Source organism: Caloenas nicobarica, chromosome 25 (assembly GCF_036013445.1).
Source record: "Caloenas nicobarica isolate bCalNic1 chromosome 25, bCalNic1.hap1, whole genome shotgun sequence".
Classification (NCBI taxonomy): domain Eukaryota; kingdom Metazoa; phylum Chordata; class Aves; order Columbiformes; family Columbidae; genus Caloenas; species Caloenas nicobarica.
Window position 1 is genome coordinate 1,867,484 of NC_088269.1, and position 21,472 is coordinate 1,888,955.

General features: G+C 64.6%; 4 protein-coding genes across 6 annotated transcripts; 2 read left to right on the top strand and 2 right to left on the bottom strand.

The window, feature by feature from the left end:
- Nucleotides 1-38: 38 nt before the first annotated feature.
- Nucleotides 39-2,462, top strand: VAMP8 (vesicle associated membrane protein 8). The gene is made up of 3 exons (XM_065651827.1): nt 39-116; nt 1,032-1,223; nt 2,261-2,462. The coding sequence occupies exons 1-3, from the start codon at nt 114-116 to the stop codon at nt 2,402-2,404; spliced, it is 339 nt and encodes a 112-aa protein (XP_065507899.1). The 5' UTR covers nt 39-113; the 3' UTR covers nt 2,405-2,462.
- Nucleotides 2,463-4,731: 2,269 nt separating this feature from the next.
- On the bottom strand, nt 4,732-6,338 carry C25H2orf68 (chromosome 25 C2orf68 homolog). 3 transcript variants are annotated; one of them, XM_065651769.1, is made up of 4 exons: nt 6,147-6,338; nt 5,958-6,073; nt 5,044-5,162; nt 4,732-4,963 (listed from the first exon to the last, which is right to left on the bottom strand). In XM_065651769.1, exons 1-4 carry the CDS (start codon nt 6,239-6,241, stop codon nt 4,877-4,879), a joined length of 417 nt encoding a protein of 138 aa, XP_065507841.1. In that variant the 5' UTR covers nt 6,242-6,338; the 3' UTR covers nt 4,732-4,876. The 3 variants fall into 3 exon arrangements, with proteins under 3 accessions (XP_065507841.1, XP_065507840.1, XP_065507839.1); XM_065651768.1 differs by having other exon boundaries at nt 4,732-4,971; XM_065651767.1 differs by having other exon boundaries at nt 4,732-5,162.
- Nucleotides 6,339-6,470: 132 nt separating this feature from the next.
- USP39 (ubiquitin specific peptidase 39) lies at nt 6,471-12,376 on the top strand. Its single transcript, XM_065651590.1, has 12 exons — nt 6,471-6,883; nt 7,445-7,514; nt 7,595-7,689; nt 8,186-8,322; nt 8,398-8,550; nt 9,697-9,922; nt 10,003-10,080; nt 10,184-10,251; nt 10,334-10,665; nt 11,802-11,937; nt 12,028-12,114; nt 12,214-12,376. Exons 1-12 carry the CDS (start codon nt 6,541-6,543, stop codon nt 12,259-12,261), a joined length of 1,773 nt encoding a protein of 590 aa, XP_065507662.1. The 5' UTR covers nt 6,471-6,540; the 3' UTR covers nt 12,262-12,376.
- Nucleotides 12,377-12,566: 190 nt separating this feature from the next.
- On the bottom strand, nt 12,567-18,273 carry SFTPB (surfactant protein B). Its single transcript, XM_065651838.1, has 8 exons — nt 18,200-18,273; nt 17,320-17,441; nt 16,551-16,619; nt 16,350-16,475; nt 15,260-15,358; nt 13,860-14,192; nt 12,728-12,835; nt 12,567-12,647 (listed from the first exon to the last, which is right to left on the bottom strand). The coding sequence occupies exons 1-8, from the start codon at nt 18,258-18,260 to the stop codon at nt 12,612-12,614; spliced, it is 954 nt and encodes a 317-aa protein (XP_065507910.1). The 5' UTR covers nt 18,261-18,273; the 3' UTR covers nt 12,567-12,611.
- Between the last annotated feature and the right edge of the window lie 3,199 nt (nt 18,274-21,472).

Sequence of the window (21,472 nt, forward strand, 5' to 3'; positions counted from 1 at the left end):
TGTCACACCTTGACCCCGCCCACACCTCCTGGCCCCGCCCCGTGCCGGTGCCGCCGCTCCCGGAAGCCCCGAGGGGGCGGGATCAGGGGGCGGCGGCGGCGGCGGGAGCGGCCATGGTGGGACCGGGGGACCCGCGGGGGCCATGGGGGGACTGTGGGGGGCTGGGGCGGGGCCTGGGGGCGGGGCCTGGGGGCTCCGGGGCAGACACGGGCACCTGTGGGGCGGATGGGGCGTGTCCGTGGGGTGTATAGGGGAGTATAGGGGGTGCCCAGGGGCATATGGGGAGGCTGGGATATATATGGAGGGGCTGGGGTACATATGGTGGGCCTGGGGGACATATGGGGGGGGCTATAGGGTGCTGGAGGGTGCCCGGGGAGCCTATAGGTTGCTCAAGGAAGTGCCTATGGGGTGTGTGGGGTGGACACGGGGCACCTCTGGGGGGGTCCAGGGTACATATGGGTCGTCCAGGGTGCATATGTGGGGGGCTGGGGGACATATGGGGAAGCTATAGGGTGCTGGGGGGTGCCCATGGCACCTATAGGGTGCACAAGGAAGTGCCTATGGGGTGTGTGGGGTGGACACCAGGCACCTATGGGGTGGTCAGGGGGTGTATAGGGGGTGCCCAGGGGGCATATGGGGGGTCTGGGGTACATATAGGGTGCATATGGGGTGGCTGGGGGTGCTTGGGGAAGTGCTCAGGTGCATATAGGCACTGTTGGGTGCTTGGTGTTGGTTTGGGGGACATATGGGGGGCCTATAGGGTGTATATGGGGTGCCAAGGGGGTGCCTATGGGGTGTATATGGGGTTCCCAGGGGGTGTCTGTAGGGCGTATAGGCGGTCTCTATAGGATGTATATGGTGTCTCTGCAGGGTGTATATGGGGTGCCTACAGAGTGTATATGGGGTTCCCAGGGGGTATCTATAGGATGTATATGGGGTCTCTATAGGGTGTCTATGGGGTATATATGGGGCATACACAGGGTCCCTATAGGGGGCTGGGTGCCCACCTGACACCTGCCCTGTGCTGCCAGGAGAGCAGCGGCGCAGGCAGCGGGACGGGCGGTGACAGGGCCGGCGGTGACGGGACTGGCGGGCGCGTGCGGGCGCTGCAGCGCGAGGTCGAGGGCGTCACCACCATCATGACACGGAACGTGGAGCAGATCCTGGCGCGGGGGGAGAACCTGGAGCGGCTGCACGACAAGAGCCAGGACCTGGAGGCCACCGTGAGTGCAGGGACACCGGGGGGCACAGGGTCCCCAGGTTGGGTACAAGGACCCCGTGGTGGCACAGGGTCCCCAGGGTGGCCACAGGGTCCCCAAGGTGACAGAGGGTCTCCAAGATGGACACAAGGTCCTCAAGGTGGCTCAGGACCCCTAAAGTGGCACAGGGTCCCCAGGGTGGGTACTTGGTCCCCAAGTTGCGTACAAGGTCCTGAAGGTGCCACAGGGTCCCCAGGGTGGCTCAGGGCCTCTAAAGTGGCACGGGGTCTCCAAGATGGATGGACACAAGGTCCCCAAGGTGGCCACAGGGTCCTCAGGGTGGGCACAATGTCCCTGAGGTGGCACCAAGTCCCTGCTTGGGCATAAGGTCCTTGGAGTGGTCCCCAAGGTGACAGAGGGTCCCCAAGTTGGGTACAAGGTCCTCAGGGTGGCCACAGGGTCCCCAAGGTGACAGAGGGTCCCCAAGTTGGGTACAAGGTCCTCAGGGTGGCCACAGGGTCCCCAAGGTGACAGAGGGTCTCCAAGATGGACACAAGGTCCTCAAGGTGGCTCAGTACCCCTAAGGAGTGCACAGGGTCCCCACGCTGAGTATTGGGTGTCCAAGTTGGGTACAAGGTCCCCAAGGTGGGCACAGGGTCCTCAGGGTGGGCACAGGGTCCTTGAGGTGACACCAAGTCCTTCCACAGGCATAAGGTCCTTGGGGTGGGTACAAGGTCCCCAAGGTGGCCACAGTGTCCTCAGGGTGGGCACAGGGTCCCCGAGGCGGCACCAGGTCCCCAGGCTGGCGCTGGGACCGCAGAGAGGGGACACGGGGTTGTGGGACACCAGGTCCAGCTGGGCACTGGGAGTTGGGACACAGGACACTTGGGTGGCAGCAGGCTGTCCCCAAGGGTGGCAATGGGAGTCTCCAGGGTGGCAAAATTGTCCTCAGGATGGCAGTGGGTGCCCCTGGGGTGACAACAGGTGTCCCTGAGGTCACAGCATGTGTCCCAGGGTGGCAGTGGGGTGTCCCCATGTCCCCCTGAATGGTGTCCCCACAGTCACAGCACTTCAAGGTGACATCGCAGAAGGTGTCCCGTCGCTACTGGTGGAAGAACATGAAGCTGCTCATCATCCTCGGCGTCGTGGGCGTCATCATCCTCGTCCTCATCATCCTCCTGGCCACCGGCACCATCCCCACCTAGAGCCACCCTGTCCCCCAGCCGAGACCCCCCCCCCCCGGTCACCGCTGTCCCCTGGGAATACAGGGGTGACAAGATGTGTGGGGCTGCATGTGTGCGGTGTGGGAACACGGCGGGGACACAGGGGAGGATACAAGTGGGGACAGGCCTGGGGACACAGAGGGGGACAGGTGGCGGGACACATGCGGGGACATGGTGGGGATATGAGTGGGAACACGGGAGGGGACAGACACGTGCTGTGCCGGGGGGAGCGGTGCCAGGCGGGTGCTGGTGCCAGGGGACAAAGGGTGCAGTGTGGTGGCACTGCCACCCTCGCAGGGACTGCAGCAGGGGGGCTGTGGGGACACAGGGGTCCCCAGGGACAGGGGGACATGTGGGCCCGGGGAGACTAACGTCTGGGGGCATGGGGACCTGTGGACCCTGAGCAGGGAGGACCAGGGGGGTCCTGGCAACACGGACCCGGGGAGGGGACACGCACATGGGGACCCGCTCTGTGGCCCCGGGGGACACCAGGCGGGGACAGGGTGGGAGGGGACATGGATGGGACCGGGACCATGGGGAGCGCCGGGGGTGGGGAGGACAAGGGACACCCTCGTCACCCCTCGGTGGGAGGGACACGGTCACGGGGGGTGGCCTGCATAGGACTTGCTGTGTCCCCGTGTGCCAGCCCGAGGGTCCCCGAATGTCCCAGTGCTGTCACCCCTGTATGCCATGTCCCCACGGTGCTCGTGTCCCCCTGTCCCCATGGTCCCACTTCCCTGTGGTGCCTGTGTCCCCATGTCCTCACCGTGCCACAATCCCCCTGGTCTCCTTGTCCCCATTGTCCCCCTGTGTCCCCTCCCTTCCAGCGCCCTTGTCCCCACGGTCCCTGTGTCCTCATGATCCCCTTATACCTCTGTGGTCCCTGTGTCCCCATTGTCCCCCTGGTCCCCTATATCCTCATTGTCCCCATGATGCCCCATGGTCCCTTTATCCCTGTAGTCCCCACATCCCTATGTCCTCATGGTCCCCCCACAGTTCCCCTGTCCCCATAGTCTCTGTGTCCCTGTGGTCCCCACATCTCCACCATCCACCCTCCCTACAGTCCCTATGTCCCCCATGGCCCCCCATGTCCCCATGTCCCTGTAGGTCCCCCATAGTCCCCACCATCGCCCTTCCCCACAGTCCCTGTGTCCCCAATGTCCCTGTGGGGATGTATAGCCAGGGAGGACATACTATAGGGACATAGAGTCCTGGGGACACAAGCTATAGGGACACACAGCCCTGGGGAAACACAGTATAGGGACATATAGCCCCAGGGATACTATAGGGACACACAGTCCCAGGGGGGCACACTATAGGGACATACAACCCCAAGGGACACACAGCCCTGGGGACACATACTATGGGGGCACACAGCAGGGACATATAGCCCTGGGACACACACACACACTATAGGGGTAATACAGGGATGTACAGCCCCAGGGAGAGGGGGTACAGCCCTGAGGGCACTATAGAGACATATAGCCCTGGGGGGGCCACTATAGGGACATGCAGATCTGGGGGGCTGCTATAGGGACATACACCGAACCACAGGGAGCCCGACAGGACTGGGGAGACCCTACAATAACAAACCAGCAGGAACCATTTGGGGACACCCTACAATAAACAAGCACCAGGACTCATTTTGGGAGACCCTACAATAAACAAGCCAGCAGGAGCATCTTTGAGGAAATCCTACAACAACGACCCATTGGAATTTGTTTTGGAGAGACCCTACAATAAATAAGCACCAGGACTTGTTTTGGGAGACCCTACAATAACAAACCAGTAGGACTTGTTTTGAAAAGACCCTACAATAACAAGCCAAGGTGATCTGTTCAGGGAGAAGCTACAATAACACATCAGCAGGATCAGCTCAGGGGAGACCCTACAATAAGAACCCATCAGGATCTGTTTAGGAGACCCTACAATAAATAAGCACCTGGACTTGTTTTGGGAGACTCTACAATAACAAACCATCAGGATCAGCTTAGGAGAGACCCTACAAAACCAAGCCAACAGGATCTGTTTTAGGAGAGACTCTACAAAAACAGGCCAACAGGATCTGTTTTAGGAGACCCTACAATAATAAACCAGCTCAACCAGTCCTGGGGACACTTGGCCTTGTCCCCAGGTGCCACCAACCTGAGGGTTGTGGGGGGACAGGTGGGGGCTGCGGCCCTGCCACCAAGACTGGGGACCTGGGAGGGGACCCTGGGGTGACACTGGGGTCCCCAAGGGCCCCCCCACCCCCATGTCCCCAACCTGTGCCTCAGTTTCCCCAAGCAGAGCCACACACCGGCGCCTCGCAGCACCTTTATTGTCACCAGGCAGCGGCTGGCACCGTCCCCCGGGGGTGACACTGTCCCCAGGTGGGTGGCAGCATCCCAGGGGGGTGACGCTGTCCCCGGGCGGGGGCGGCAGCGTCACCCCGTCCCCCGGCGCTTGCTGAGCTCATCCTGCACGCGCTGGCACAGCGCCCGCCGCAGGGGGGGCTCCAGGGGGCTCCGGGCGCAGACACGCCGTGTCACGTCCTCCGCGCTGTCCCCCTGCCACACCGTGTCACCTGGGGGTGCCCAGGGCCCCCCCCGCACTGCCCCCCGGGGTGGGGGTGTCCCCACCTGGTGCACGATGACCGCAGTGACGTGCCCGTCGTCCCCCTCGTACTCCAGGCAGAAGAGCCGGGGCCCGCGCGGGTCACCGGGGGGGGGACCCGGGCTGGCGTCGCCCCCGGAACCCCCTGTGGCACCCAAACCCTCAGGGGGGACAGCGCCCCCCCCCCCCCCCCCCCCGCCAGCTCCAAACATCTCTTAGGGCCCCACCCTGGGGTGCCCTCCATCTCTTGGGTGACCCCTATGCCCCGGCCCACCCTGGGGTGCCCCCCCATGTCCCAGCACACCCCAAGGTCCCCCCCATTTTCCCTCACACTTAGGTGCCCCCCCAGACCCCAAACACCTCTTCGGACCCCACTCCACCCATGGGTGCCCCCTCCATGCCCCAGCACTCTCCCCCCACCCATGGGTGCCCCCCCGGGGTGTTCCCCACCCCTGGGTCTCCCTTGGGTGGCCCCCCAGTCCCAAACATCTCTTAGGACCCTACCCCAGGGTGCCCCCCATGTCCTGGCTCCCCCACCCTCTCCAAAGTCCCCCTCCATTTTCCCCCCCCAACTCTTGGGTGCCCCCCCCCCCCGCCCCAGCGCTCTCCCCCCCCAGGTCCCAGCAGACCCTGAGTTCCCCCCCATTTTCCCCCACCCTTGGGTGACCCCCCCAGGCCCCAAACACCCCTTGGGAGCGCCCCCCCGCTCCAGCCAAGGGTTCCCCCCCACCCTGGGGTGCCACCCCCCCTCTCCATCCTCCCTCGGGTGCCCCCACCCATGGGTGCCCCCCCATTCCCATCCTCCATGGGCGACCCCCCGGGCTGCCCCCCACCCTTACTGGGGTGCCCCCCTCATCCCCACCCCCCACGGGGGCCCCACCCTGGGGTGCCCCCACCCAGAAGTGACCCCCCCCACCCCCGCCCGTGGGTCCCCGCTCACCGGGCCGCCGCGGCCGGTACACCTGCTGGTCGGGGCGGCGGGGCCGGGGGGGCGTTGGGATGAGCCTCCCCCTCGCCCGCCCCCGCGCCTGCCGCACCGCCCGCTCGTACGCGTCCCTGCGCACCGCGGGGGAGGGTTAACGGGGGGATTTACCGGGTTACCGGGTGAAAGCCCCGCCCGTGCCGGTACCTGGCGATCTGGTTGCGGCGGATGTGCCGCACGAAGCCGTGACTCATATCGAGCCGCCCACCCGGCCGGCAGCGCCAGCCCGCGCTCGCCTCCATCAGCCGCCGCCACCGGAACGGCCCCACCGAAAACGGGACGCGGCCCCTTTAAAAGCCCCGCCGGCCGCCGCGGCCCCGCGCGCACGCGCTGGTGGGGGAGCGCCGCACTGCGCAGGCGCGGGAGGGGCGCGGTCCCGCCCGGCGGTTGCGCGCATGCGCATTAACGAGGAGGCAGTGGCGGCGCTGCCGGTTGGACGACAGCGCATGCGCACTTCGTCTCGCGGAGCAGTCTGACCCCCGCCCCCCCGGATTGACCCCGCCCCCCGGCGTGGCCCCGCCCCCGGCGCGCGCCGTGCGGGATGTCGAGCCGCGGGAAACGGGAGCGGGAGCCCCGGGCGGCCCCGCGGGGCGGCGGCTCCTCCTCCTCCTCCTCCTCAGCAGCGCGGGGATCGTCGCGGAGCCGCCGGGACGGGGACACGGAGCGTTCCCGGGGGCGGCGGGAGGCGGAGCGGGAGCGCGGGCGGCGGGAGGCGGCGGAGCCGGGCCAGGCCCTCCCGCTGCCGGTGGATCCCGCGCGGATCAAGCGGGAGCCGGGGACCGGGACCGGCTCCTCCGGGGGTTCCGCCGCCCCCGCCGGCCCCGTGCGGGTGAAACGGGAGCGGGAGCCTGATGGCGACTCCGACCCGGAGCCCGAGCCCACCGGTGGGGACCGGGAGTGCGGGGGGACCGGGGCTGAGCCGGGGGATCCCGGCCTGGGGAGGCGGCTGCACTGGGGGGACTTACCGGCGGGGGAACATTTGCTCTGTCTCTGATACGAGGCGTCAGCCTCGTGCTAACGGGCCCCTTGTGCCCTCCCCCCCCCCTTCATTAACAATCCCCCTTCATTAATGCCAACCCTCCTCATTAACACCCCCCCGTTTGTTAACGAACCCCTTTGCTAATGAGCCCCCCTATTCGTTAATGATCCCCTCTTTGCTAATGAGACCCCCTTCATTAATGACCCCCCTTCATTAACAATCTCCTTCTTTGGTAACGACCCTCCTCTTCACCAATAACCCCCCTTCATTAATGCCCCCCAATTTGTTAATAACACCCCCTTGCTAACGAGCCCCCCATTTGTTGACAACCCCTTCTTCATTAACAGTCCCCCCATTCATTAATGACCCACTTCTTTGCTAATACTCCCCCTCTTAATTAATGACACCCCCTTTTCATTAACGATGCCCCCGTTCATTAACGCCTCCCGTTAATTACCACCCCCAGTGCGCTACGGGCGGTTTGACCCGGAGGACCAGCGCAGCCGCCACTGCCCCTACCTGGACACCATCAACAAGTGAGTGTGGGGGGCGGGTTGGGGTCCCCGAGGGTCCTCCCTGTCCCCGAGGGTCCCCCCCAAGCTGTGTCCCCCCCCAGGAGCGTCCTGGACTTCGACTTTGAGAAGCTCTGCTCCATCTCGCTGTCCCACATCAACGTCTACGCCTGCTTGGTCTGCGGGAAGTACTTCCAGGGTGAGCCCCGGGGACATCTGGGGACAGGGGTGTTGTGGGGGGACATGGGGACACCCAGGGGCTGGGGTGGTGCTGGGGACGGGATGAGCAGGGACGGGTGCTGCTGGCGGGGACAGCCAGGGACAGGGGTGGTGTGGGGGGGACGTAGGGACAGTTAGGGGCTGGAGTGCTGCTGGGGGGGGGACACCAAGGGACAGGGATGCCACCGGTGGGGGTGGGACTTGGGTACAGCCAGAGGCTGCGGTGCTGCTGGGGAGGACATGGGGGACACCCAGGGACAGGGGTGGTGCTGGGGGGGACACCTGGGGACACGGGTGCTGCTGGGGGGGGACACAGGGACTCTCGGGGAGTCATAAGCCACCCCCAGTTTTGGGTGGGGGGGATTCACTTCTGTTCCACCTCCACCTTCTCGTGCCTTCCCTGTCCCCCTTCCCTCCTTCTGGGGGCTCCCCCTGGCCCCCCAAACCTCCCCTCCATGTGTCCCCTGTCCCCGCAGGCCGCGGGCTGAAGTCCCACGCCTACATCCACAGCGTCCAGCTCAGCCACCATGTCTTCCTCAACCTGCACACCCTCAAGTTCTACTGCCTGCCTGACAACTACGAGATCATTGACTCCTCGCTGGAGGACATCACGGTGTGGGGGGTGACACAGGTGTCCCGGGGGGTTCGGGTGTCCCCCCCGTTGTCCTGATGCCGGTTCTCTCCGCAGTACGTGCTGAAGCCGACGTTCACGGCGCAGCAGATCGCCAACCTGGACCGGCAGGCCAAGCTGTCCCGCGCCTACGACGGCACCACGTACCTGCCCGGCATCGTGGGGCTCAACAACATCAAAGCCAACGACTACGCCAACGCTGTGCTGCAGGTACCGTGGGGCCAATGGGGCTGGAAAAGCCTCTCAGGATCATGGAGTCCACCCATAACCGACCCCCGGCACTGCCCCCCGTCCCTGAGAACCTCATGTCCGTCTGTCCAACCCCTCCAGGGATGGTGACTCCAGCACTGCCCTGGGCAGCCTGTTCCAATGCCCCACAGCCCTTTGGGGAAGAAATTGTTCCCCAGATCCAACCTCAACCTCCCCTGGCGCAACTTGAGGCCGTTTCCTCTGGTCCTGGCGCTTGTTCCTGGGGAGCAGAGCCCGACCCCCCTGGCTCCAAGCTCCTTTCAGGCAGGTCAGAGATCAGAAGGTCTCCCCTCAGCTCCTGTTCTCCAGCTGAACCCCCAGCTCCCTCAGCCGCTCCCATCACACTTGTGCTCCAGCCCCTTCCCCAGCTCCGTTCCCTTCTCTCAACTCGCTCCAGCACCTCAAGGGCTTTCATGAGGTGATCCCGCCACCGCTCTGGCCGCCATTTTGTGCCCTGAGGTGATTTTGGTGCCGCCATTTTGAGCCCTGAGGTGATTTTGGTGCCGCCATTTTGAGCCCTGAGGTGATTTTGGTGCTGCCATCTTGAGCCCTGAGGTGATTTTGGTGCTGCCATCTTGAGCCCTGAGCTGAGGGGCCCAGAACTGCCCCCAGGATTCGAGGTTTTTCCTCCCCAGAGCCCAGCACAGGACGGTCACTGCCCTGGGCCTGCTGGCCACACCAGTGCTGGTACCAGCCAGATGCTGGTGGCCTCTTGGCCACCTGGACACACGCTGGCTCGTGTTCAGCCGCTGTCACCAACACCCCCAGCTCCTTTTCCAGTCGCTCTTCCCCAGCCTGCAGCGTTTGTGGGGTTGTTGTGGCCCAAGTGCAGGACCCGGCACTTGGCCTTGTTGAACCTCAGACAGTGGCCTCAGCCCATCGATCCAGCCGGGCCAGATCCCTCTGCAGAACCTTCCCACCCTGCCGCACATCAACCCTCCACCCAGCTTGGTGTCATCTGCAACATTACTGAGGGTGCACTCGATCCTCTCATCCAGATCCTTGATAGAGAGATTCAACAGAACCAGCCCCAGCTGTGGGATTGATTTTTGGGGTGAAAACCCCCCAAAACCTCACCCCGGGGTGCTCCCGGCTCCTCTCCCACAGGCCTTGTCCAACGTCCCGCCGCTGCGGAATTATTTTTTGGAGGAGGAGAATTACGGGCAGATCCAGCGCCCGCCCGGGGACGTGATGTTCCTGCTGGTGCAGCGGTTCGGGGAGCTCATGCGGAAGCTCTGGAACCCGCGGAATTTCAAAGCCCACGTCTCGCCCCACGAGATGCTGCAGGCCGTGGTGCTCTGCAGCAAGAAGAACTTCCAGATCACCAAGCAAGGTGTGGAATGGGGTGGGATTTGTGTGGGGGGACACGCTGGGTCTGTCCCTGCCTGGTTCTGATGGACCTTCTGGTTTCAGGGGATGGGGTGGAATTCCTGTCCTGGTTCCTCAACGCGCTGCACTCGGCTCTGGGCGGCACCAAGAGGAAGAAGAAGAGTGAGCAGAAGGCGATGAAGGCCCCTAATTCCCTTGGGGCACCCCCTGGAGTGACGCTTGTCACCCCTGGTGTCCCCCCCACAACGTCATTCTGTCCCCGCAGCCATCGTCACCGACGTCTTCCAGGGCTCCATGCGCATCTTCACCAAGAAGCTGCCTCACCCGGATCTGGTGAGTTCATGGAAGGGTCAAGGCGGGGTTCTGACCCCAAGGGGGTGTCCCCAAGGTCCCCCCTGAGCCGCGTGTCCCGCAGCCGGCCGAGGAGAAGGCGCAGCTCCTGCAGAACGCCGAGTACCAGGAGATGATGGTGGAATCCACCTTCATGTACCTGACGCTGGACCTGCCCACCGCCCCGCTCTACAAGGACGAGAAGGAGCAGCTCATCATCCCCCAGGTCCCCCTCTTCAGCATCTTGGCCAAGTTCAACGGCGTCACCGAGAAGGAGTACAAGACCTACAAGGAGAACTTCCTCAAGCGCTTCCAGCTCACCAAGCTGCCGCCCTACCTCATCTTCTGCATCAAGCGCTTCACCAAGAACAACTTCTTTGTGGAGAAGAACCCCACCATCGTCAACTTCCCCATCACGTGAGCGCTGAAGGACATCGGGGCGGGTGCTTGAGGTCCCTGCGTCCCCTTTCCCTGCAGCCCGTTGGGGGTCTGGAAGGATCTAGGAGCGGTTTGGAAGCACATGGAGGGGGATGGAAGCATCTAGAAGGGGTTTGTAGGCATCTAGGATGAGTTTCTAGGCATCTAGGATGAGTTTGTAGGCACCTAAGAGGGGTTTGGAGGCATCTAGAAGGTGTTTGGAAGCATCTAGACGGGGGTTGTAGGCATTTAGAAGGGGTTTAGAAGCATCTAGGAAGGGTTTGGAACCATCTGTCATGGGTTGAAAGCATCTTGGGGGAGTATTAAAAGCACCCAAGAGGAGTTTGAAAGTATCGGGGGGGGGGGGGCATTGAAATCATCTAGGGAGAGATTGAGAATATCTGGGAGGGGTTTGGAAGCATCTAGGAGAGAGTTGGAAGAATCTGGCGGGATTGGAAGCATCTAGGTGGAGTTGGGAAGCATCTAGAAAGTGTTGGAAGCATCTGTGGCAGGCTGAAGGCATCTAGGAGGGGTTTGGAAGCATCTAGAAGGTGTTGGAAGTGTCTAGGGAGGGTTTGGAAGCATCTGGGAAGAGACTGAAAACATCTAGGAGGGGTGTGGAAGAATCTGGGGGTGGTTGGAAGGATCTAGGAGGGGTTTATAAGCATCTAGAAGGTGTGGGAAGCATCTAGGATGGGGTTTGGAAGCATCTAGGGGGGCTTTGGAAGCATCTAGGATGGGGTTTGTAGGCATCTAGGTGTTTGGAGCATCTAGGGAGGGTTTGGAAGCATCTGGGAGGGGCTTGGAACCATATATGGTGGGTTGGAAGCATTTGGGGGGGTCATGGGCATCTAGGGGACTTTGGAAGCATTATGGGGGGGGTTGGAAGCATCTAGGAAGGGATTTGGAAGCACCTGGGGAGGTGAAGGCATCTGGGGGGGGTTGGAAGTATCTGGGGGAGGTTAGGAGCATCTGGGGGGGCTTAGGAGCATCTAGAGGAGTTTGGAGGCATCTGTGGGGGTTGTGGGCATCTGGGGAGGAGTTGGAAGCATCTATGGAAGGGCCGGAAACATCTGGGGGGTTTGGAAGCATTTTGAGGGGGTGTGGGTGGTTCCGCTGAGGTGCCGTGTCCCCAGGAACGTGGACCTGCGCGAGTACCTGTCGGAGGAGGTGCAGGCCGCCCACGCCAACACCACCTACGACCTGATCGCCAACATCGTGCACGACGGGAAACCCTCCGAGGGCTCCTACCGCATCCACGTGCTGCACCATGTGAGTGTCCCCAGCCCCGGGGACAGGGCGGGTGGCCCCGCTGTCACCCCCGCTGTCACCCCCGCTGTCACCCCCGCTGTCACCGCGCAGGGCACCGGGAAGTGGTACGAGCTGCAGGACCTGCAGGTCACCGACATCCTGCCCCAGATGATCACCCTCTCGGAGGCCTACATCCAGGTGACACGCGTTCCCCTCCCAAATCGCCCCTTTGTCCCTCCGCCCAGTTGTCCCCTTGTCTCCCCCAATTGTCCCCTTGTCACCCCAACAATTCTGCAGATCTGGAAGCGCCGCGAGGAGGACGAGACGAACCAACAAGGTGCTTAAGGACACCCCTGGGGACACCCAACCCCCTGGGGACACCCAACCCCGCCTGGGGACACCAAGACCTCCCCCCCGGTGTCCCCACCTCCCCAATTAAACCCCCGCTCTATTTTTGTCACCCATTTCCGCTCCTTTTTGGGCGCGGGGGGGTCGTGGTTTTCACAGTTTCCGGCAGGTGCCAAAACCCGCCTGTTGTCTGAGAAAAATGTCACCCCCACCCTGTCACCCCCACCCTGTCACCCCCACCCTGTCACCCCCACCCTGTCACCCCCCCGCACTCCCCAAAACTTGGGGAAACTGAGGCAGGGCGGCTTCCAAGCTTTATTGGGGGGCGGGGGAGTCCTCGTTGTCCCCTACACCCAGACGTGCTCCTGGCAGTGCTGCAGGGCCTGGGGACAGTGGGAGGGGACAGGTGGGTGACCGGCCACCCCCAGTGTCCCCTCTGTCCCCCGCCGTGTCCCCAGCTGACCTGGCAGCGGCGCGCAGCCGCGGGGCTGGAGCACCAGTAGGTCGGGCCCAGGGCGCAGGGTCCCCAGTTTGGGGACAGTGCAGGGATGGGGTGGCCTTGGCCCAGGTCCTGCGGGGGGGGACACAAGGGTCAGGGTGGGGACACCGCCAGGAACCCCCGGCCCAGGGTTGGAGTGGCCTCAGTGTGTCCCCCGGGCCTGTGACACCCGTTGGGTGTCCAGCATGTCCTTTGGGGTTGTGACAATCTGGAATGTGTCCCCAGGGCCTGTCACACCCCAGGACGGGTCCCCAAGGGCTGTGACACGCTTTGGGTCCCCAGTATGTCCCCTCAGGCCTGTGACACCTGGGGTTGTGTCCCCTGAGCCTATGACACTGTTGGAGTCCCCACGATGTCCCTTGGGTCTGTGACACCTTGGGATGTGTCCCTTGGGCCTGTGACACCCTTTGGGTCCCCAGCATGTCCCTCGGGGCTTTGACAGCCTGGACTGTGTCCCTCAGGGCTGTGACACCTGGGGATGTGTCCCCTGGGGTTGTGACACCCCAGGACCTGTCCCTTGAGCTTGTCACACCCTTCGGGTCCCCACCATGTCCCTTGGGGTTGTTACAGTCCCGAATGTGTCCCTTGGGGTTGTGACAATCTGGAGTGTGTCCCCAGCATGTCCCTTGGGGCTGTGACACCCTGGAGTGTGTCCCCAGGGCTTGACACCCCAGGGTGTGTCCCCAGGGCTTGTGACACTCTTCAGATCCCCAGCATGTCCTTTGAGACTGTGGCAGTCCTGAATGTGTCCCTTGGGGCTGCGACAATCTGGACTGTGTTTCTGGGGGCTGTGACACCCCAGATTGTGTCCCCTGAACCTATGACACCTTTTGGGTCCCCAGCATGTCCCCTCGGGTCTGTGACACCCCAGATTGTGTCCCCAGGGCCTGTGACACCCTTTGGATCCCCAGCATGTCCCCTCGGGTCTGTGACACCCCAGGACATGTCCCCAGAGCCTGTGACACCCTTTGGGTCCCCAGCATGTCCCCTTGGGTGCCCTGTCACCCCCCTGGGGACCATCACCCCCCGCCACATCCCCAGCCCTCACCCTGCCGCGCCACCCCAGTGCCACCCCGTCCCCTGTCCCCTCGCTCACCTCGCTGCCGGCACAACCAGCCAGCGCGGCCACGGTGACCTCGCGGTGCTGCTGGGGAGGTGCCAGCCGGGGGGGTGACATGGGGCTGTCCCCTTCACGACAGGCCAGCAGCACGTGGCACAGCAGCCGGGGGGCCACGCGGCCCAGCAGCCCCTCCAGCGCCAGCGCCGCGTAGCGCTGGGCCAGGCACTGGCACGCACCCGCCACCGCCACCGGCAGCACCCGGCACAGCCCCGTCGCCACTGCCGCCACCCGCTCCGTGGGGACGGCGGCCTGGACGCGGGACAGGAACGTACGGCACAGCCAGCACAGCGGCATGGGCAGGGAGGACACCTGCGGGAGGGCGTTCATTCTGGAGCCTAATGGTGGGGCCATGCCCATGGAGATGCCCATAGAATCGCCCGCGTAGATACACATGCTCACGTAGATGCCCACACAGATGTCCATGGAGATGCCCACAGAGACACCGTGTACGTGCCCATGTCAATGCCCACGAGGAAGTCCGTGCCACGGAGATGCCCACAGAAGCACCCACATAGATGCCCACAGAGACACCCACAGAGCCACCTATGTCCGTGCCCATGGAGATGCCCATAGAGACACCCATGTCCACAGAAACACCCATGTGGATGCCCACAGAGACACCCTCACAGATGTCCACAGAGATGCCTGTTCCCATGGAGATGCCCAAGTCCACACGTGTCCATGCCCACAGGGATGACCACAGAGATGCCCATGTCCATGCCCACAGATACACCCATGTGCCCATGGAGATGCCCATGCCCACATAGATGCCCACAGAGACACCCATGTCCATGCCCTTGTAGATGCCCACAGAGATGCCCATGCCCATGGAGATGCCACAAAGACACCCATGAAGATGCCCATGCCCACGTAGATGCTCATAGAGAAGCCCATGGAGTCGCCCATGCAGATGACCATAGAAACACCCATGGAGATGCCCACCAAGAGGCACGTGCCCATGGAGATGCCCATGCCTACAGAGATGCCCACAGTGATGGCCGTGTCCATGCCCACGTAGTTGCCCAGAGATGCCCATGTAGATGCCCACAGAGACACCCATGTCCATGCCCGTGTAGATCCCCACAGAGACACAGATGTCCATGTCCATGCCCACATAGATGCCCACAGAGTTTTCCATGTCCGTGGAGATTCCCACGTAGATCCCCACAGAGACACCCATGTCCGTGTCCATGTCCGTGTCCGTGTCCACAGAGTTGTCCATGTCCGTGGAGATGCCCATGGAGATGCCCATGGGGACACCCATATCTGTGCCCACATCCCTGCCCGTGTCACCACCCATGTCCCCAGCCATGTCCCCAGCCATGTCCCCATGATGCCCCACAGCCCCGGTGCTGATGTCCCCATCGCCCCCGTACCTGCAGGCGGGTGCCGAGTGTCCCCAGCGGGGACAGGGCCGGGTCCCCCCCCAGCTGCCCTGGGCACAGCTCCAGGCGGGCACAGACAGCTGAGGGCTTCTGGGGGGACACCCAGCGTGGGGACCCTGGGGTGACCTGGGGCACGGTGTCCCCAACACCCCAGTGGCCCCAGCACCCTGAGGTGTCCCCAGCTGGCAACATGTCCCCAAAGCCCCACAATGCCCTGAGGTGTCCCCCACTGGCACAGCATCCCCAAACCCTCCAGCACCCCGAGGTGTCCCCAGGCACCCCGAAGGTGTCCCTGAGCCCCCCAACACCTCAAGTTGTCCCCAGCTGGCATGGTGTCCCCAACCCCCCCAGAACCCCACAGTGTCCCCAGCCCCTCAGCTGGCATGGTCTCCCCAAGCACCCCAAGTCCCCAATGTCCCCAGCACCCTGAGGTGTCCTCAACCAACACGGTGTCCCCAAACCTCCCCTCCCAGCACCCCAAGGTGTCCCCAGTTGGCACAGTGTCCCCAAGCGCCCCAAGCTTTCCCTGGCCAGTGCCGTGTCCCCAATCCTCCCAGCACTCCAAGGTGTCCCCTGCTGGTGTGGTGTCCCCAAGCACCCCTGAGGTGTCCCTGATCCGCCCCAAGCACCCCAAGGTGTCCCCAGCTGGCACAGTGTCCCCAAACCCCCAGAATCCCAAGGTGTCCCCAAGCACCCCAAGTCCCCAGTGTCCCCAGCACCCTGAGGTGTCTCCCACAAATACAGTGTCCCCAAACCTCCCCTCCCAGCACCCCAAGGTGTCCCCAGCTGGCACAGTGTCCCCCAGGACCCCAAGGTGTCTCTGGCCAGTGCAGTGTCCCCAGCACTCTGAAGTGTCCCTAGCTGGCATGGTGTCCCCAAGCACTCCAAGGTGTCCCTGTCCAGTGCCATGTCCCCAGTGTCCCCAGCACCCTGAGGTGTCTCCAACCAACACAGTGTCCCCAAACCCCCCCTCCCAGCACCCCAAGGTGTCCCCAGCTGGCACAGTGTCCCCCAGGACCCCAAGGTGTCCCCAGCTGTCACAATGTCCCCAGTCGCCCCAGCACCCCCGGGTGTCACTCACGAGGTGGCCCTCGATGTCGGCAAGGAGGAGGCTGAGGTACTGGTGCACCAGGCTCTGGCACGGTGTCACCATGGTGGGGACGGGCAGCGCCGCGCACTCCCGCCGCAGGAACCCCTCCACGGCCACCTGCGCACACAGCCACCGTGGCACCCGCGGTGACACTCGTCACCCGCCCCGTCCCCACCCCGTCCCCCTGGGCACCTTGGTGGCCGACTCGTTGGCCATGCGGATGAGGAGGGTGACGATCTGCTGGCAGTCGGCGCACACGTCCTGCGAGAGGTGGCACAGGGACATGGGGATGTGTGACGTGGGGACATACAGCGTGGGGCGCAGGATGTGGGGACGTGAACTCCGGGGCAGAGGGAGAGGTGGGGTGGGGACATGGGGACATGGAGTGTGGGGACATACACATGTGAGGCATGGGGACATGGGGGACATGGGCAGGTGGGGGACATGGGGTCATGGGGGTGAATGGGGACATGAGGACATGAGGGACATTGGAAGATGGGGAACATGGGGGAATGGGGACATTGGAAGATGGGGACGTGGGGGATGAGGGGACAAGGAGACATGGGGACACGGGGAAATGGGAGAATGGGGACATGAGGACATGGGGGACATTGGGAGATGGGGACATGGGGAATGAGGGGACAAGGGGACATGGGGACATTGGGAAATGGGGGACTGGGGACACTGGGACATTGGGAGGTGAGGGACATGGGGGAATGGGGACATGAGGACATGGGGACACAGGGGACATGGGGAGTTTTGGGACATGGGGAGATTTGGGACATGGGGCCACGGGGGAATCGTGACATGGTGACATGAGGGAATGGGGACATGGGGACATTGGGAGATGCGGGACATGGGTACGTGGGGACATGGAGAACAGGAGGGTGTATGGGGACATACAGGAGGGTTATGGGGACAAAGGGAGGGGCCGTGGGGCCACACGGGTTGTGGGGCTCACCGTGGCGGGGGGTGCCCAGACCAGGGCGCAGCGCCCCAGGGCCCCGCAGCGCAGCGCCGACTCCCAGCTCTGGCACCAGGCGGAGGGGGGCAGCCCGCAGCCCCCCCCCGGGGCCCCCAGCCCTGCGGCCACCGTCAGCACCCGCCACACCCCCCGGCCGTGCGGGGACCCAGGCGTCCGGGCACACCCACCCAATAACCCGCCCAGGTGCCCCATCCCACCCCAAAACCCCAAGAGGGACCCAGGTGTCCAGGACCCCCCCACCCACGGGACCCCCCCCATCTTCAAGAGGGGACCCAGGTGTCCGAGCTCCCCACCCCAATACCCCCCCCAGGTGCCTCACTCCACCCCCAGTCCCCATGGGGGGACCCAGGCATCCGGGAACCCCCCACCCAAGGGGTCCCCTCCCTCTTCGAGAGGGGACCCAGGCATCCGGGACGGCCTCAACACCCATTTCCCCCCCAGGTGCCCCACCCCACCCCTGGCTCCCATGGGGGGGACCCAGGCGTCCGGGAACCCCCCACCCCAATGTGCACCCCCCATCCCACCCCAAGACCCCAAGAGGGGACCCAGGCATCCCGGACGCCCCACTCAAGGGCCCCCCCTGTCATTTTCAAGAGGGGACGCAGGTGTCCGGGCCCTTCACCCCCAATGTGGGTCCCCCCTCCCCCAACCCCAGCCCTGAGGAGGGTCCTCCCACCCCACCATAGGTCCATGGGGGGGGCACCCAACTTTTGAGGGGGGCACCCAAGTCTGGGGGAGCACCCAGCTTTGGGGACATCCCCCAGCTTTACAGGGGCACCCAGATCTGGGGGGGGCACCCAAGTCTGGGGGGGGTGTCCAGCTTTGGGGACACCCTCCAGCTCTGGGGGGGCCCTACCTGGGGTGGCACAGAGCAGGGCGAGGAGCAGGACCCTCACGTGTGACGGTGACAGTGCCATGGTGGCGCTGGCAGGGCCGGACCCCGCAGCCTCTTATAGCCCCGGCGTGGGGGCGGCCGCTGGGCCGGTGCCAGCGCCGTGGGGACACCAGCACCACGGGGACACCAGCACCATGGGGACACTGGGAGGTGCCACCCTGTCCCCACCCTGTGGTCCTGCCGCTGTCCCCACAGCCCCATGTGCCCCATGGACATGTCCCCATTGGGGTCCCCATGTTCCCATCCCACCCCGGTGCCCCTGTAGGGACAGACACGGTGCCACCCCTGCGGTGACAAAGGCTTTCTTGAGCTGCGGGGGCCGGGGTGGCCCAGGGGGACAGCGCGGGGGGACGTTGGTGACATCGGGTGCCCTCGGAGCTGGCTGGTCCCGGGAGAGGCAGGGGTGGCAGCGGGGACAGGGCACCCCCGCGCACTGCGTCCCCATGTCCCTGTCCCCCGTGTTATCCCCATGTCACCGTGACACTGTGTCCCGTGTCGTCCCCACATTCCCACGGCCCCCCATATCCCCATGTCCCCCCGCCCCTCCACTCATGCTCACATGTCCCCAAGCCCCCATGACCCTCCTTGTCCCCATTGTCCCACATCCCATGTCCCCAAACCCCCATGTCCCCCCACACTCCTGTATACTCGATTTCTTCTGTGTCCCCATGTCCCCCACAGCCCTATGTCCCACATCGCCACATCCCCCCTTGTCCCCTTACCGCCATGTCCCCCCATGCCCCCCATCCCTACATCCCCCCATACCCCCATGTCCCCTCCTTGTCCCCATGTCCCATGTGCCCCCACCACACCCCCGCGTCTCCATGTCCCCCATGTCCCCAAATACCCCAATGTCCCCCTACCCCCATATCCCCATGTTCTGCCCACGTCCCCACACCCCCATGTCCCCCGTCCCCTTGTCCCCCCATGTCCCCACGTCGCCCATCCTCTTTTTCCCCCCCGTCCCCTCATGTCCCCATGTTCCCACAACCCCACATTCCCATGTCCCCCCATGTCCCACTGTACCCTCATGTCCCCCTGTACCCCCACATCCCCCCATGTCCCCTCATGTCCCACTGTACCCTCATGTCCCCATGTCCCCCGTCCCATGTCCCCATGTTCCCACACCCCCACATTCCTGTGTCCCCCCATGTCCCTGTCCCCATGTCCCGCCCAACCTCACGTCCTCATGTCCCCCCATGTCCCCACGCCCCCTCATGTCTCCCCCACCCCTACATCTCCCCTGTCCCCCCATCCCCATGTCCCCCTGTCCCTCCATATCCCCATGTCCCCACCCTCCATGTGCCCTTTGACACCCACATCTCCCCATGTCCCCCTGTCCCCCCACATCCCTGTCCCCCCATGTCCCCACATGCCCTCATGTCCCCCCAGCCCCATGTCCCCCCACCCCATATCCCCCCACCCCCACGTCCCCACATGTCCCCACCCCGCCCCGTGCCCTTTTACCCCCATGTCCCCCATCCCCCCCCCGGCACCCATGGGTGCCCCCCCTCCCCCCATTCCCGTCAGGGCTCTGAGCCGCCGCGGCCCCACCCCCACTCGAGAGCCCTCGTGCGCGGGCGCGGCCCGGACGCCTGGGTCCCCTGGGGGGGGAGGGGCGGGAGTGGCTCAGCGGGTGCTCAGGGCGGGGGGGGCACCCGTGCAGCTGCGTCACGCGGGCCACGGCGGCCTGGGAGACACGGGGACACGGGGACATGGGGACATGGGGGACACGGGGGCGTGGGGGACACGGGGACACGGGGACATGGGGGACACGGGGGCGCGGGGGACACGGGGACACGGGGACACGGGGACATGGGGGACACGGGGGCGCGGGGGACACGGGGACACGGGGACACGGGGACATGGGGGACACGGGGGCGCGGGGGACATGGGGACACGGGGACATGGGGACATGGGGAGTCAGCAGGGACACGGGGGACACGGGGACACGGGGACATGGGGACACGGGGACACGGGGACATGGGGGACATGGGGACACGGGGGACACGGGGACATGGGGACATGTGGACACGGGGGACACGGGGACATGGGGAGTCAGCGGGGACATGGGGACATGGGGGACACGGGGACATGGGGACACGGGGGACACGGGGACATGGGGAGTCAGCGGTGACACAGGGACATGGGGACACGGGGGACACGGGGACATGGGGAGTCAGCGGTGACACAGGGACATGGGGACACGGGGGACACGGGGACATGGGGAGTCAGCGGTGACACAGGGACATGGGGACACGGGGGACACGGGAGACATGGGGAGTCAGCAAGGACACGGGGACATGGGGGACACAGGGACACGGGGGACACGGGGGGGTCAGCGGGGACATGGGGGACACAGGGACACGGGGGACACAGGGGGGTCAGCGGGGACAGGGGTGTCAGCGGTGACATGGGGAGTCAGCGGGGACATGGGGACACGGGGACATGGGGGACATGGGGACACGGGGGTCAGCGGGGACACGGGGACATGGGGAGTCAGCGGGGACATGGGGGACACGGGGACATGGGGACACAGGGGACACAGGGACATGGGGAGTCAGCAGGGACACAGGGACATGGGGACACGGAGGACATGGGGGACATGGAGAGTCAGCAGGGACACGGGGACATGGGGGACACGGGGGCGTCAGCGGGGACATGGGGGACGTGGAGACATGGGGGACACAGGGAAGACAGGATCAGTGGGGGCACGGGGACATGGGGAACACGGGGGGTCAGTGGGGACACGGGGACATGGGGGGTCAGCGGGGACACGGAGACACGGGGGGCAAGTGGGGACATGGGGGACACGGAGGGTCAGCGGGGACACGGGGGACACGGGGGGTCAGTGGGGACACGGAGACACAAGGGGGTCAGTGGGGACACGGGGACATGGGGGGTCAACGGAGACACGGGGGACACGGGGGGGTCAGCAGGGGCTGTGTGCGGGGGGAGCACCTTGCACAAGGGCTTTGCACGAGGGCCTTGCACAAGAGCATCGCACGAGGGGCAGCACGTGCAGGGGTATCGGCTTCCACAGAGGGGTAGAACCTTGCACGAGGGCCTTGCACAGGGGGACACCGCCTTGCACGAGGGCACTGAACGCAGGGATGTCAGCTTACACAAGAGCCCTGCACAAAAGCGTCGCACAAGGGGCATCACATGCAGGGGTATCAGCTTGCACGAGGGCCTTGCACGAGGGGCATCTCGTTGCGGGGGTAGCACCTTGCA

Excerpts from the sequence above, each read along its gene's own strand:
- VAMP8 (XM_065651827.1), top strand. Across the intron at positions 1,224-2,260 it reads GCCAGGACCTGGAGGCCACC|TCACAGCACTTCAAGGTGAC; the intron begins GTGAGTGCAGGG and ends GTGTCCCCACAG.
- C25H2orf68 (XM_065651767.1), bottom strand. The coding sequence starts at position 6,241 with ATGGAGGCGAGCGCGGGCTGGCGCTGCCGGCCGGGTGGGCGGCTCGAT. Across the intron at positions 6,074-6,146 it reads CGCCGCAACCAGATCGCCAG|GGACGCGTACGAGCGGGCGG; the intron begins GTACCGGCACGG and ends CGCGGTGCGCAG. Across the intron at positions 5,163-5,957 it reads GTACCGGCCGCGGCGGCCCG|GGGGTTCCGGGGGCGACGCC; the intron begins GTGAGCGGGGAC and ends TGGGTGCCACAG.
- USP39 (XM_065651590.1), top strand. The coding sequence starts at position 6,541 with ATGTCGAGCCGCGGGAAACGGGAGCGGGAGCCCCGGGCGGCCCCGCGG. Across the intron at positions 10,252-10,333 it reads AGCTGCCTCACCCGGATCTG|CCGGCCGAGGAGAAGGCGCA; the intron begins GTGAGTTCATGG and ends CGTGTCCCGCAG. Across the intron at positions 12,115-12,213 it reads TCTCGGAGGCCTACATCCAG|ATCTGGAAGCGCCGCGAGGA; the intron begins GTGACACGCGTT and ends ACAATTCTGCAG.
- SFTPB (XM_065651838.1), bottom strand. The coding sequence starts at position 18,260 with ATGGCACTGTCACCGTCACACGTGAGGGTCCTGCTCCTCGCCCTGCTC. Across the intron at positions 17,442-18,199 it reads CCTGCTCTGTGCCACCCCAG|GGCTGGGGGCCCCGGGGGGG; the intron begins GTAGGGCCCCCC and ends CGGTGGCCGCAG. Across the intron at positions 16,620-17,319 it reads TCTGGGCACCCCCCGCCACG|GACGTGTGCGCCGACTGCCA; the intron begins GTGAGCCCCACA and ends CACCTCTCGCAG.